Consider the following 14,615-nt stretch of genomic DNA (forward strand, 5'->3'; position numbering starts at 1 on the left):
CACCTGGGCCACAGCCAAACTCCACTCTGGACAGGACCATCCACCTGGACAGAGCCGAGCCTGCGCCGGGCAGTACAGACGTGGGCCTGGAGCCCAGAGCGCACTGTGCTCTGAAGAGGGCACGACGCTTGGCATGTCCAGTGTTTCCAGGAGCAGCCCCACGGGCTTCTGTGCAGACGGAAGCTCAGCCTGCACACCAGGGAGCTCTCTGCCGACCAGCTCCCGAGACTGACCTCTGGTGACGTTAGGCGGGGCTCAGAGACCACAATGCATCCACCCAATCCAGGGCACCTGGGACACCGACAGGTCTGTTAGCTGGTAACACGGGGACACCGCTGTGGACACTGGGGGTGGATTCCGGGTAGCTGCGGGTTCAGTCTTCCTAGACAATGCCTCACCTATTTGGAGTGTGATGGTGCCACTTTAGACTCCTGGAAGCGGAGTGTGGAAGTGCTCTCTGTTAAGCTGCACTCCTGCCGCCGATCCTCTGGGTGTACAGTGGTCTCTCGTTTTAGTTTCAGTTTCCATTTCCTTGGTTCCTAATGAAATGAGCGTATTTTCATGCTCTTGATTATTGATGATCCAGGCATTCCCTCCATTTTTCTACTGGAAAACTACACATCAGCTGGTAAATGTCTTCACGGTGTACCCAGGGACCCTTGTCACATGTATCCTAAACAGCCTTTCCAGGGGACTTTTAACTGCTGTGGTACTCAGAATCTCTCTGGATGACTGAAGTTTTCCAGTTTTGAGGAAGGCGGGCTCAGTGACTGACTTTCATGTTGTGTTCTATGAGTCCAAGGTCATAAAACATCTATCCTAGGGATATTCACTTCATTTTATATTTTTAGTCCACCTGGGGCTGGGTTGGGTCCTGGGGTGGCGAGGGGCCCAGCATGGATTATCCCAGAGCAGGTCACTGAGACGCCCCCACGTCCAGTACTGTCCTCACAGAGCTTGTGGGGGGCAGGTGTGTTTCTGGGCTTTGCCCCGTTCTGTTACTCTTCTTACCTGTGAAGCTCGGCTTGCACTGGGAATGTGTAATGGAGAGAACTGAACGCCGCGAGGAGCTTAGAAGGTGCCGGATGGAGGTGGCACAGCCCAGGGAAGGAGGAAGCCCAATCCCCTCTCCCCACGGCCCTCCTCCTGCACCCTCGCTCCGTCCCTGAAGGTGCTGGGCTGCGCTTTCCTGATGCGCCTGGAAGGCCCCCCCCCACGGCTCAGCTGCAGCTGCTCATCAGTCAGGAACAAGCTCACCGGCCCTCTCCAGTGTCCCCCCCCCCGAGTGTCCTCTGACTGCCCCTCTGAAACAGGCCCCTCCAACCTGGCTGAACACATCCACCCTGACTTGCTTTCTCTTGGCATGTAGCCTCTGAAATTCTCTTTTCATATTTGTCCTCCCTGCCTCTCTCCCGCCCCCTCCCTCCCCCTCTCCCTCCCCCTCTCCCTCCCTCTCTCCCTCTAGATCATAAATTTCTAAAGGTCACCAGCACTGGTTTTGCTGTTTCTGGCACCTGGAACCTGGCACATACTAAGTGACTCTCTGGTATTAAACACAAGTGATAAGGTCACAAGTGTGCCCAAATATTCTACTCGCCCGCCGAGTCTCAGGTTGGATTCCCGGTGTTAGGGCACAGAGAGGACGGTGCTCCTGCACCTCTGTCCCTTGAACAGGTACTGACTGCCTGAGTCCTGGGCATGAGCCAGCGAATAGAGACCATCTGTCTGGGGCGGGGACAGGGGTGAAAAGAAATTCATCTCTGGGCTTAGAAAGCCCAGAACTGGGCTCACGACTGCAGCTGGGCATGGGCAGTTTCTCTCCTTCCTCCCTGGAAGGAGCTGCCTTTGCAACTATTCGGGGAGGAAGCCTCTTGGGGAAACATGACTTCTCGTGCCTTTCCAACGAGCAGAGGCAACTCTGCTTCAGAAACTAGCCCAGTGGAGAGAGCACATGTCTCAGAATGATCGGGACTCCTGCTTTGTTTAGGACAGGACACACAGTCTCTGGGGAGAGGAAGGAAGTCCAGCAAGAACAGACCACTTAGGGCCTCGAGAAGCAATGACGTGAGCTTCCCCCACTGGGTGAAGCGCCCCCTCTGTGGCCTGGGTAGTGCCCTAGCGACTCCCAGCGTGTGGGGTGGAGTCACCTCCACCCTACAGACAGTGACAGGTTCAAGGTTCAGGGTCTGGCCCCAAATCACAGCCTCAGCAAGCCAGGCATACGGTTGCCCTTTCCAGTTCCACAAATTTGCACCTGCTCCTCCGAACGGATCAACTCACAGCAAGTCCCAAGGATCTCCCGGGGGTCCCCTGGCCCTTCACGTGGGCGGGTCCCCTGTTTCTCTCTTCCGCAGATGGAGAGGTCTCTGGAATTGGCCAACAGGTCCATCAGCCACAGCTTTATTCTGCTGGGCTTGTCCACCAGGCTGGGCGTCAGGGACGTCCTGTTTGCCGTCTTCCTGGCTCTCTACCTGCTGACCCTCCTGGAGAACACCCTCATCGTCTCCCTCATCTGCAGCCACGGCGAGCTCCGCAAGCCCATGTACTTCTTCCTGGGCAACCTCAGCTGCCTGGAGATGTGCTACGTGTCCGTCACCATGCCCACCCTGCTGGCGGGACTCAGCTCCAGCCCCTGCCAAGTGCCCTTCGCAGCCTGCATAGCTCAGCTGTTTCTCTTCATCTCCCTCATGGCCACCAAGTGCACGCTGCTGGCCTCCATGGCCTATGACCGCTACGTGGCCATCTGCCGCCCTCTGCACTACCCGCTGCTCATGCGGCCCCAGGTCTGTAGGGGCTTAGCCCTGTCCTCCTGGCTGGGGGGGCTGCTGGTCTCTGCGGTCAAGACCTCGTGCATCGCCAGCCTGTCCTACTGCGGCCCCAACGTGCTCAACCACTTCTTCTGCGACGTCTCCCCCCTGCTCAACCTCTCCTGCACCCACGTGGCCCTCACGGAGCTGGTGGACTTCATCTCCGCCATCGTCATCTTCTGCGGGTCACTCCTAGTTGCCCTGGCCTCCTACGTGGCCATCGGAAGGGCGGTGCTGCGCATGCCCTCGGCGGCCGCAGGTCGCAAGGCCCTCTCCACCTGCGCCTCGCACCTGGTTGTAATGGGCATCTTCTACACGGTCGTCCTCTTCATGTATTCCCGGCCCACCCACATCGAGTCCACCGACCTCAACAAGGTGCTGTCGGTGGTCTACACAGTGATCACGCCCGCCTGCAGCCCCATAGTCTACTGCCTGCGCAACCGGGCCGTGCGTGCGGTGATGCGCGGGGCCCTGCGCCCCCACGCAGTCTCGCGGGAACTGCAGCCCACTGGCGCGCGGCAGTGCAGGGTCAAGAGCACAGGTGCAGGCTTCAAAGCAGGTAGTGACCCCGAGGAAGCAAGGAAAGCCGGAGGAAAGTGGACTGAGCACTCCCGCTGAAGGGACGCTGGCAGAAACGGGCGAGGAGAGGAGGCGGCCCGCGTGCCCCTCCTGTGGAGAAGGGCGCGTGGGTGCAGGGTCAGTCAGGGAGACCGCGGAATGGGAGTAGACACTTTTGGGGGAAATGGCCAGTAATAACTCAGACCTTTTAATGCCCTGTGCGCCTGCTGTGAAAACCAGGCAGGAATGAAGGCCTCAATTAGACCCGTGGTGACTGACTGGGAGGTGACCCGCGGGCCTGCAGTTAAAAGCAGGAGATGCCATTACCTGCGCGTATCAGAGGTCTGTGGGCCACGATGACCGTGACTGCAGAGGGCCGGGGTTGAGGTGTGTGTAAGAATCTGGATGGACACCGCAGCAGGGGTGCCGGTGTTCAGGGAGGGGACCAGGGAGCTGGCGTCCTGCTTTATGTGCTGGATATTTTGGATTGCTGGTGTCACCTTTATAGTTCAATAAATAAGTCACAAGATAAAAGAGGAACAGGAGTGGGCGGCCTTCCTTCTCATCACACCCATGACTTTAAACTTACTTTAAGTAATAATTTCTGAGGCGGTGCCCCTGGAGGAGCATGTCCTGGTGCCGTCTGTGGGAGTGGGGTCCGTGGGAGTGGGGGCCGTGGGAGAGCTGGGGCACACTGCAGGAGGCATGTGGTGGCATACACAGAAGCTGTGACTCTGGGTGCCTTGAGCTCATCTCTCCAGAGGCAAAGAATAGAGGGGCAGAGTATGTGCAGAGGGTGGGTGGGGGGACACACACTGGGCAGCTCTGCACCAAGGTGACCACATGCCAATTCCCACTCTGACAGCAGTGACCATCGGGTCTGGACACTGAAGACCCGAGGAGTCTTAGGCTCCTGGTGTCTCCAGCCCTCTGCCCTCCAGCTCTGTCTAGGGTTGGACCTGCTGGACCAGGGGAGGCCAGGGTCCTGGCTCGGGCTGGTGAGGGTGCTTCCAGGCCAAAGCACTTAGTTACCCTCTTCTTCTCTCCTGATGGAGATGGTCAGAGTGAAACATGACCTCCCGCCCCTGGCTGGCAGAACCTCCCCCACCTGGCCCCCCGCAGTGGACACAGCCAGGCCGAGGTGCAGCTGGGATTCAGGGTGATTGTTCTATAGCATCAACCAGCCTTGGGAACACAAAAGCTGCCTGAGGTGGACAAGGGTGGCTGTGCAGAGACTTTGCAGGAACCTTTGCCGGCACAGAAGGTGACATACCTTGTGTACACTCAGGGAAGAGGACGAGTCCCCAGGGAGTCCACACCTCCACCAGCCTCAGCTGGCCAGGGGCTCCCTCCTCCCGCCTCTGCTGCAGACCCCGCTCTTGGGGACAGCAGGCTGCCGGGGTGGGGGTGAACGGGGGCAGGACAGGCAGGGCTGGCTGTGTAGGGGGATGTGGATGGGCTGGCACAGCTCCTGGGGCCCCGACCCGGGTGCAGGGCTCGGTGTGGATTTTGCCTTAGGAAGCCACCAGTCAGCCGTGCTGGGACAGGTACCACCATGAGCCCAGAAACAAAGAGAGACCGAAGTTCACAGAGGGCCAGGAGGAGCTCCGGGTCACATGGGTGGTGGCTCTGCCGCCATGGCCACTCCAGAGCCCGTCTGACCTCTGTTCCTCCTGCTCTTGTGCCCAAGGTGGGGACGTGCCTGTGGCACTGAGGCTCTTAGAGAGGAAGGGCGCCAGGTCTCTGCTCCCCACGTCCCTCATGGCCATGGCGGCTGCACGTTCAGCTTTTTCATGGAGCCCATGGTGCATCTTTGACACTGAAAAGACGTGGTGGTGAGCGAGGAGAGGTCAGTCACTGAGGGGCAGGCTAGAGTGCAGGGGCCTCAGGACCCTTGCTCCTGCCCTGGCACCCAGCTGCAGTGTGGGGAGGAGCCCTGGATGCCAGCCTGGGCTGGGCTCTAGGATCCTCAGGTGCCCTCTCTGGGTATCTGGCCTCCTTTCACGGTCCACCCGAGGCCAGGGCTGGCTTCAGGCCCAGACTGCTGCCCTGGCTCTTCTTGGTCCCCACTGGGGCCCTTCCTGCTCCTCTCCCCTGGTCCTGTGTCCACGTGTGTCCTGCCGTGTGTGGGCAGGGGCTGCCATGCTCCTGTGTCACGCTGGGGGCACGTCCCTGTCCCCAGACCTGGGAACAGCTCGGAGTGGCTGGTCCTGGCTGAGACTTGGGGGCCTCTTGCGGAGACTCGGCAGGAGAGCAGGTGCCGAGGGGCTCAGCAGCTCCGCCTGCGTCCCTCCCTGGTGACACCCTGATGTCTGTGTCAAGGGCTTGTGGTCTGCAGTTCAGAGAGTTCTCTAGAAGCTGTGTCTGCCTGGAGAGCAGGAAGTCATCGTGCCTGAGGGTCCAGGCGACAGGGCGTCCCTCAGTGAGCGGCCCAGGTCTCCACCACTGGAGGAAGCTCCTGTGTGTGTGCCCAGTGCCTCCCCATGGGGCCCCGAGCAGGAGCAGAGGGGAGGGTGCACTCGCGGCCTGACTCCGTAGAGGAGGTGACCGCTGGGCCTGGCGGGATCTGCCCTGGGCTGGGCAACGAAGGGCTGGGTCTCCTCGCACAGCCCCCGGGACAGCGGCAGGCACCCGGGAAGGCGGGTGTGGCTGGCTGAGGCCGACGCTCCGGGGTCTTCCCTGTGCAGACCAGGAGGCCCCACTCTGTCTCTGGCAAAGTCATGTTTAATATTAAAAAGTGAAAATCTATCCAAAAAGCAGTATGTGCTCATGGACACTGTCAACTGCCAGCAAAGAGACCAGCCAAGCCAGGCCTGCCGAGTCCCCACACCGTGACGACCACCTGTGAAGTGTTCCATCTTGATGAAATATCACATGTGCACATTTTCAAATTAAAACACAGTCATTTGGCCGTTTTTATCCTGACTTTTCCACAGCACAATCTGTAGTCGATGTCTTTCACGGTGATAAGTTTATTTATAAAATTACTCTTGGTGACCCTGTGGGGACAGCTGGCTCGTTTTAGTTGGCCCATCGATGTGCAGACAGCTCCTTCCACAGCTGTCCCTCACATGCACAGTGCTGTGGACATCCTAACAGAGAGCCACTGCTACGTCCTTCATCATGTTCCTTTGCAAAACATTCTTACAGCCGTGTGCAAAAGTCACGATTTACACAGTCACACGTCGCCAACGTGCCCTCTCAAACATTACACCAATATTGCTTAACAACTTAAGTTACTAAAATCTACAAAAAAACTCCTCCCTTTCTTGAACTATTTTTACACCTTCAGAAAACCCTATGCACAGACACGTGGACATCTAGTTTTTATTTAAACGTTTCTAATTCCAGAATCTAAGTTATTTAGATTGTAGAATTCTCATCTTCATGTATGAATGCAGTACGGCTTTACAGCAGTACGTAGAGCTGACTCTTCTTTTAGTGACTTCATGTGGCACACTGCGGAGGTGCCCCAGTTCACCCGTAGCTTGCCCTTACTGGTGAGTGGCCACGCTCCTTCTGGGAATAGAGACCTGAAACCATGCTACACTGAACGGCCTCAGACACTTACTTTTATGGACAATGATTTGATTTTTTTTTTTTTATATTTGCAAAGGCGGATACCTGGGTCAAAGTGTAGACACCATTTAAAGATGTTAAGAGATGCTAGCGGGTGGCCAAGAGGGTCTAGGCCTTGGTGCCAGCAGGGCATGGAGCAGGCGCGTCCCCTTCCCAAAGCCCCCTCGGCCCGGGGGAACCCAGAGGACGGGTGATGACGGGATCACCAGGAGCAGCCCTTCCTCCAGGACTGAGTCCGGCTCCAGCTCCGAGGCCCCTGTGTGGCTCCCCACCTGCCCTCACTCACGTGGCACTTGGTATCGTCAAAGCACAGTACTGTCCGCTTTGGAAAAGGGCACACGACCCAGCACATGCACGCCTCGACCTGAACTCCAGGGGACCGGAGACGCGTCCACTCAAAGCCTCCCTCGTGCGCACGTGTGCACAGCCTGTCAGGTCACCACAGCCAAGGGTGGACGGGCCCAGATGTCGCCAGCAGCGGACGGAAATCAGAGCGTGGTGCGCCAGGGAAAGGATCACTGCTCAGCCCGGAGAAGGAGTGAGCGCCCAGCACCCGACGAGACACACCAGCCCCACACGTCGCACGAGGGAGGACGCCAGTCACGAGAAGCCACCCCACGTCCGGTTCCACTGTATGTGGTGTGTGTCACGTCCCAATGAAAAGTAGGGCCTTGGCCGTCCGAGGTCTCCCCAGCCACGGCCACCTGGTCAGCCTCAGGACCAGTGCAGGCTCCTGCGGAAGGCCGCCTGGACCTCCCTGTTGCGCAGGCAGTAGATGACTGGGTTGCACAGGGGCGTGGCCACCGTGTAGATGACCGACAGCTCTTTATTGAGGTCCATGGCTTCTATGCGGCTGGGGCGGGCATAGATGAAGATGGTGACGGAGTAGAAGATGCCCACCACCACCAGGTGCGAGGCGCAGGTGGAGAAGGCCTTTCGGCGGGCGGCCGCGGAGGGCATGCGCAGCACCGCCCTCCCGATGGCCACGTAGGAGGCCAGCGCCACCAGAAGGGTCCCCAGAGGATGACGATGGCGGAGATGAAGTCCACCAGCTCCGTGAGGGCCACGTGGGTGCAGGAGACGTTGAGCAGGGGGGAGACGTCGCAGAAGAACTGGTTGAGCACGTTGGGGCCGCAGTAGGACAGGCTGGCGATGCATTTAGTCTTGACGGCAGAGACCACCAGCCCCCCTACCCACGAGGACAGGGCTAAGCCGCAGCAGACCTGGGGCCGCATGAGCAGCGGGTAGTGCAAAGGGCGGCAGATGGCCACGTAGCGGTCATAGGCCATGGAGGCCAGCAGCGTGCACTCTGTGCAGATGAGGGAGACAAAGAAGAAGAGTTGGGTCATGCAGGCCACGAAGGAAAGGTGGTAGGGTCCCACCCACAGCCCCAGGAGCAGGGTGGGCATGGTGACGGACACGTAGCACATCTCCAGGCAGCTGAGGTTGCCCAGGAAGAAGTACATGGGCTTGCGGAGCTCGCCGTGGCTGCAGATGAGGGAGACGATGAGGGTGTTCTCCAGGAGGGTCAGCAGGTAGAGAGCCAGGAAGACGGCAAACAGGACGTCCCTGACCCCCAGCCTGGTGGACCAGCCCAGCAGGATGAACTGCTGGACCCTGGTCACGTTGGCCAGCTCCGGGGACGGCTCCATCTGAGAATGAAGCACATCCATGAGGCACCCTGCAAAGCCGCCCCCCGCCTCGCCCTGGAGGGAGCCGGCCTGGCTGGGTGAGGGCTCCTCAGCCTGTCAGCTCCAAGCTGCCCTCCGTGGCCTCCTGTGGTGGTGCAACCTAAGGGGCCCAGATAGTGGGATCAGGGGGCGGAAGCCTCGGGGTCCAGGATTCTGCCTTGTCTGCTGTTATAACTCCCGGCCTGTTGTTGGTGGTACGCAAACCTCAGTTTTCCCTCCATAAAATGGGATGAATGGTATCGGCTCCCCTGAGCGACTGTGGAGGTGATCTAAGAAAACAAAAGGGAGGTAGTCAGGGAACCCCGAGGGTGACCATGGCCGAGATGAAGTCCACCAGCTCCGTGAGGGCCACGTGGGTGCAGGAGAGGTTGAGCAGCGGGGAGACATCACAGAAGACCTGGTTGAGCACGTTGGGGCTGCCATAGGTGCACAGTAGGTGCACACCTGTGATTCCAGCCATTAGGGAGGCTGAGGCAGGAGGATCGCAAGTTCCGGGCTAGCCTCAGCAACTTAGTGAGGTCTTTTGTCAAAATAAAAAATACAAAGCGGGGCTGGGGCTGGGCTCAGTGGAGGAACACTTGTTAGCATGTGTGAGGCACTGGGTTTGATTCTTAGCACCACATAAAAATAAATAAATAAATAAAAGAAAGGTCCATCAACAACTAAAAGAAAAAATTAAAAATAAATAAGTAAATAAAATAAAAAGGGCTGGGGATGTAGTTCATGGTACAGCACCCCGGGGTCGAATCCCCACTACAAGGAAGGAAGGAGACAGGGAGGAAAAATTTACACAGAGTCATTAGTTTTGGTAACAATCCAGGTGGCCTTCAGCACTGTACAGTGGACTTTCTCTTGGAGTAGAGAACGCTTCTCATCTCCCTCCTTCTGAGTTTGGTCATCTGGAGGTCAATGGCAACTAGTGGTGAAATTCACCATTTATCAGAGGAGAGAATCGGCGAGGTCACTGTCCTAGAAAGCCACTGGAAGTTTAAGTCCTGATTTCTCCGGGAGGGGACTCTGCCTCCCCTCCAGAAAGTCTTTGTTTAAGATGGTGACAGTGTCTGTCAAGTTTCCCGAGTTTCTGGCATAGAGATGTTTTAACAAACGTGTCCGTCTTTTCTCAGTACCCTGCAAAGCGGAGTCTTTTCCTCGAAGCCCAGGTGCCCTGTGCTACAGTTTTAAATGAAGACATTAGGGCTTTCAAATCATTCTTCCTGGTTCTCTCACCCACACGGTGCCGGGGGTGAGCACCTCACGTGTGGCTCTAGGACCTGCCTCTCAGTCGGACCAACAGCCTCAGCAGCACCCAGTGCTCTATGGAGGTGCAGACCTACGACCTCCCCTTTCCCACCAACGGGGCCGGAAGTGGTGTTCACACATCAGGGCTGCATAGCCCTGGCCTGGGTGGAAAGGGAAACCATCCCCAGCCGAGTGGGCGAGACCCTGGACTCCAGCCAGCGCATTCCCTAGCCACGCAGAGCTGCGCAAGAAGCAAGCTTCTCCTGCAAACCACAGTAGGGGCTGATGTGGTCCGGACAGGTGGGTCAGTGCGGTTAACTGAGACGCAGGAACCTCACAATCTGATCATTTAAGCCTCGAAATTATATATAAGTTGTATTTTAATTAGCTTAATTTTTAAAAAATGGGAAAAATTCAAATGATACTAAAGGATAGACGTGAAAAGATGATTTTCCTTCCACTTTTATTCTGCTTTGCAGAAGTAACTGTTTTTACTAATTTCTTGTGTATCTTTCCTAAAATACTCAGGTGGTGAGCTGGCAGCTGCTCGGAACCCCGTGAGGACCACGCGGGCTCTCAGGTGGTCGGTGCAGCGCCCGCGGCCTCAAGGCTGACACTCAGAGCACGGTGCAGAGGTGGGCGGCGGGCAGCAGTCTCCCTGCCCTCGGGAAGACAGCTCTGTCCAACCAACAGCACAGGGTGCCCGGCCCCCAGCCCACCTGTCTTCTGCCTTCTGCGGGGCCGTCACTGTGTGCTGGACAGGCCTCTTTCTCCCTCAGAGGCCCAGGGGCTGTGGCAACCCTGAGATCCTGAGCACCTGCGTGAGGCCAGGAGAGAAGACGGTCCTGCTCCTGGGTTTCACCAGGTGCCAATGACCGGAGCACGTCGCCATTCACTCCCTCTCACCCCACCTCAACCCGTAGGAGTGTCGCTCTCCCCGTTTTAAAGACGTGGAGACCACGAACCAAAGAGCCAAGCTTCCCCCAGCCCCTCGGCAGTAGGTAGAACAGAGACCCCAGGCCGGCGGCCCAGGACCACGGCCTTCTTCCTCCTCCCTAAGAAGCTTTGGGGGCATTTTATCCTTCCTTCCGTCCCTCCTTCCTTCCGTCCTGACTTGTTTTTGAAATAGGTTGGCCAAGGTGGACAGTGGGAGTTTTCTCCCACCCCAGGAGGGGAGCACCAGGGCTGCAGGGGCAGCTGAAGGCCCTCAGTGGACATCCCTCTTTGCAGAGGTGGAAACCAAGGATGTTGACACACAGGTAGGGCCCGGCGGCCTGGGCACAGCCCTCCCGGAGCCCACTTTCCCCGTGAGGAGAGCGGGGCCTGGGAAGAGAAGGTATCCTTGTGCCCGTGTGGCGCTGCCCACTCGCTGGCTGGCAGGCGGAGCCACGTCCGGAGCCCTCTCCAACCGGGTGGCCTTATTCCTCTGGGTGTGGGTTCCCCTGGTCACAGATCTAACCTCAGAATGCAGCCTGCCCCGCGGCAAGGTCAGCCCGTCCACACCGCAGGCTCCCTCCAGTCCTGTGCCTGGAGCCCGCCAAGTCCTGAAGCCAGCGATGGCGTCCACCTGAGACTGGTCTGGTGTGGACAGGGTGGGCCTGGGGGACTGTCCAGGGCCTGGGTGTGGACATGGGGGGGCCTGGGTGTGGCCCCAGCCCATGTCCTTGGCACTGAGTGAACCCCTGGGTGGTAAAGAACCCCTCAGCTGCCCTCTTCCCTGCCCGGCTCCCCCCTAGGACTCTCCAGTCTCTCTGTCCCGGCTCTCCTCCCCGAGCAGTGGACTCACCTCTGCCGTGCTTCGGTTGTTTTCTTCTCTTATCTCACATAAGAAGCCAAGGTTGACTCTCAAACGCCCCTGAGACGGTCAGGACTCTGGCCTGGCCCTGCAAGCGCTGTCCAGCACTGAAGGACTGTCCAAGATAATGCTAAGTGGAGTTAGCCAATCCCCAAAAGCCAAATGCTGAATGTTTTCTCTGACATAAGGAGGCTGACTCAAGTGGGGTAGGGAGGGGGAGCACGGGAGGAATAGATAAACTCTAGACAGGGCAGAGGGGTGGGAGGGGAGGGGGCAGGGGGTTATTAATGATGGTGGAGTGTGATGGACATTATTAGCCAAAGTCCAGGTATGAAGAAGGAATTGGTGAATATACTGTGTGTATGACCAGAGAGATGAAAAACTGGGCTCTATATGAGTAGTAAGAATTGTAGTGCATTCCACCGTCACATAAAAAAGGGGGGGCTGGGGATGTGGCTCAAGTGGTAGCGCACTCGCCTGGCATGCACGGGTCAGTGGGTTCGATCCTCAGCACCACATTAAAAAAAAAAAGATGCTGTGTCCACCAAAAACTAAAAAATTTTTTTAAAAATGATAAAAAAAGATCAAGAATGCTTCATGAAACTACCCAGGAATCAAACAAACAAACAAACAAACAGCTCTTCAGGAGAAACGCGGTTCCTCCCTGGGTAGAATGAGAACCAAGCCGCAGGTCACAGGAGCCTCCTGCAGGTGACCCGGGCGTGGTGGGCAAGGCTGGGGGAGCAGGCACACCCTGTGGGCCCTTCTCCGTCCTCTCCCCTCCCAGGTTTCCTCGGCGGGCTTCCCTCCAGGGTGGACCCTCCTCCCGCCCGGCTCCCAGCCTCTTACCCCAAGGACTGCAGCAAGCCGTGCTCTCGGGCGGGCCAGGGGTGCCCACTCGGGCGGGAATCCTGAGCAGTGGCTTGCAGGGTCTGGGACTGCTGCGCCCGGTGCCCAGCGCTCCGGCTCCTCACTCCAGCCTGGCACGTCCGTCCGGAGCCAGGCGCTGTCTGGGGCTGCTGGGTCCCCACAGCCAGTCTGCCAGCAGGGAGGGAGCTTAAGCCTCAGCGGAGCATCCGGGAGACCGCCCTGGTCTCTGTGGAATTAAATGACAGGCAGAAAGATATCTCCCTGGGGGAAGAGGGCAAGGGCACTCCTGGTCTGGAGCCGGTCTTCGGACCTGTAGAGAAGCCCGCGTTGACCGGACGCCTGTTCCGGAACGTGCTGTGTGTGCCAAGGACATGAACTGAGTGGGCGCTGTCCCTGCTCCCAGGCCTGCAGTCAAGGTGGCCGTGGACACAGCCCAGGGCCAGGGAGGGAGGGAGCAGAGGAAATCACTGGCCAGGGGCCTGTGGAGCCAGGCTGTGCCCGTGCCAGGCACTCGGGCATCGAGCAGGGCAAGAGGATCCCTCTCTCTGCTGACTGCTGCATGGGCCACACTCCCTCTGTGTGGCCTGGGCCCCACACACCCGGCCCAGGCCAGCTGCCCAGCCTCTGGCCGTGCTGTCCACTGCCTGATTGCTCACACACCTAGGACACCCGATCCACTTCCACGGCCACAACACGGCCCACTCTGACCCTCTGCTGCAGAGCCTCCTGCCCTCTCCTCCTGGCCGGTCCCCTGGAGGCTGAGTCACAGAGGAGCTGCCACCACCTCCTTTACCTCTCGACTCAACCCTGTGTCCCTTCCTGGGCCTCTTTACAAGGTGGCCAACCCACCTGATGTGAGGCTCGATGGTCCTAGAGTGTCCGTGGTGTCACGTGCTCACACTGCTCTGCCACCGTCACCCCCGCCCCTCTGGAGTCTCCTCCTACTGCACAGCTGCGGTTCTGTACCCGCCAACAGGACCCTCAGCCCCCTCTGCCTCCCGGCAACCACCTCGGCCTCATCCCTGTGGATCTGACTCCCTGGCCACCCCGTGCAGTGGGCTTCCAAGGCCTCTGTCCTTTGTCCTTTGTGGCTGCCAGTCACTTGGCGTGATCTCAAGGGTCCTCTCAGCACGAGTGTTTACCCTCTTCTCTTCTCCACCCTTCATTAGTGTCCGTGGGTGGACACGTGGGTGGCTTGCACCTAGGTCCAGCCTGAGTTCTGCTGCTACGACATGGGAGTACAGATGCCTTGGAGACCTGCTCCCAGTTCTGGGGTCCCAAGCCCTTTCTTCTCCTCATCTAAGAGTGAGGCTGTGACTTACCCGGACACTTTGTTCTATTGCCATTGTTTCATTACAAACTAACATTTGCTTTTTATAAGAAATTTAAGTCTTATGGAAATAAATACAGGTTGAGAATCCCTGATCTGAAAACTCAAAATCTGAAATGCTCCAAATTCTGAAAGTTCTGAGCACCAACTAGACACCAGAGATGGACAAGTCCTCACCATGAAGCCATGTGATGGACAAAGTATGTCACTAGTGGACCAGTCGTCTTCAGGCTCCGTACAGAGCATATGAGAAATGGCTGACCTTGGTTTAGACTTGAGTCCACCCCAAGATATCCATCGCGTATATATGCAAAAACGAATATCCCAGAATCCAGAACAATCCAAAGTCCAAAACACTCTGGTACCAAGAATTCCCGGTAAGGGATCTCAGCCGTATCCCTTCCCTTCCAGATCAGCCAATCGGAGGTCAAGTAGGAGAGGACTCACCCCTGCCAGAGGTCTTTCTCCACAAAGACATACAGCCACCTACACCTTCGTTTTCCACAAGGAGCCGCACTGTGCACACTCTGTGATAATGTCTTTACTGAATTCTACCACAGTTTGTCTTTCTAGATCCACACATAAAAGTCTCCTTGCCATTTTAACAGTTACATAGTAGCCTACTGCGTGTTATGCATGAGAGGGAGGAGGAAGAGGGGGAGGAGGAAGGGAGGGAGGGGGAGGGAGGGAGGAAGAGGGAAGGGAGGAGGAGGAGGAGGAGGAGGAGGAGGAGGAGGAGGAGGAGG

At 57.7% G+C, this 14,615-nt stretch overlaps 1 protein-coding gene and 1 pseudogene across 1 annotated transcript; one reads left to right on the top strand and one right to left on the bottom strand.

Annotated features, from left to right (window-relative positions):
- Positions 1 to 2,354: 2,354 nt before the first annotated feature.
- Positions 2,355 to 3,425, top strand: LOC107158840 (olfactory receptor 5-like). Its single transcript, XM_015505328.1, has one exon. It carries the CDS (start codon positions 2,355 to 2,357, stop codon positions 3,423 to 3,425), a length of 1,071 nt encoding a protein of 356 aa, XP_015360814.1.
- A 4,233-nt stretch (positions 3,426 to 7,658) lies between these two features.
- On the bottom strand, positions 7,659 to 8,596 carry LOC107158966 (annotated as a pseudogene).
- Between the last annotated feature and the right edge of the window lie 6,019 nt (positions 8,597 to 14,615).

The sequence above is a fragment of the Marmota marmota genome, unplaced genomic scaffold, assembly GCF_001458135.2.
Source record: "Marmota marmota marmota unplaced genomic scaffold, marMar, whole genome shotgun sequence".
Taxonomy (NCBI): domain Eukaryota; kingdom Metazoa; phylum Chordata; class Mammalia; order Rodentia; family Sciuridae; genus Marmota; species Marmota marmota.

Excerpts from the sequence above, each read along its gene's own strand:
- LOC107158840 (XM_015505328.1), top strand. The coding sequence starts at position 2,355 with ATGGAGAGGTCTCTGGAATTGGCCAACAGGTCCATCAGCCACAGCTTT.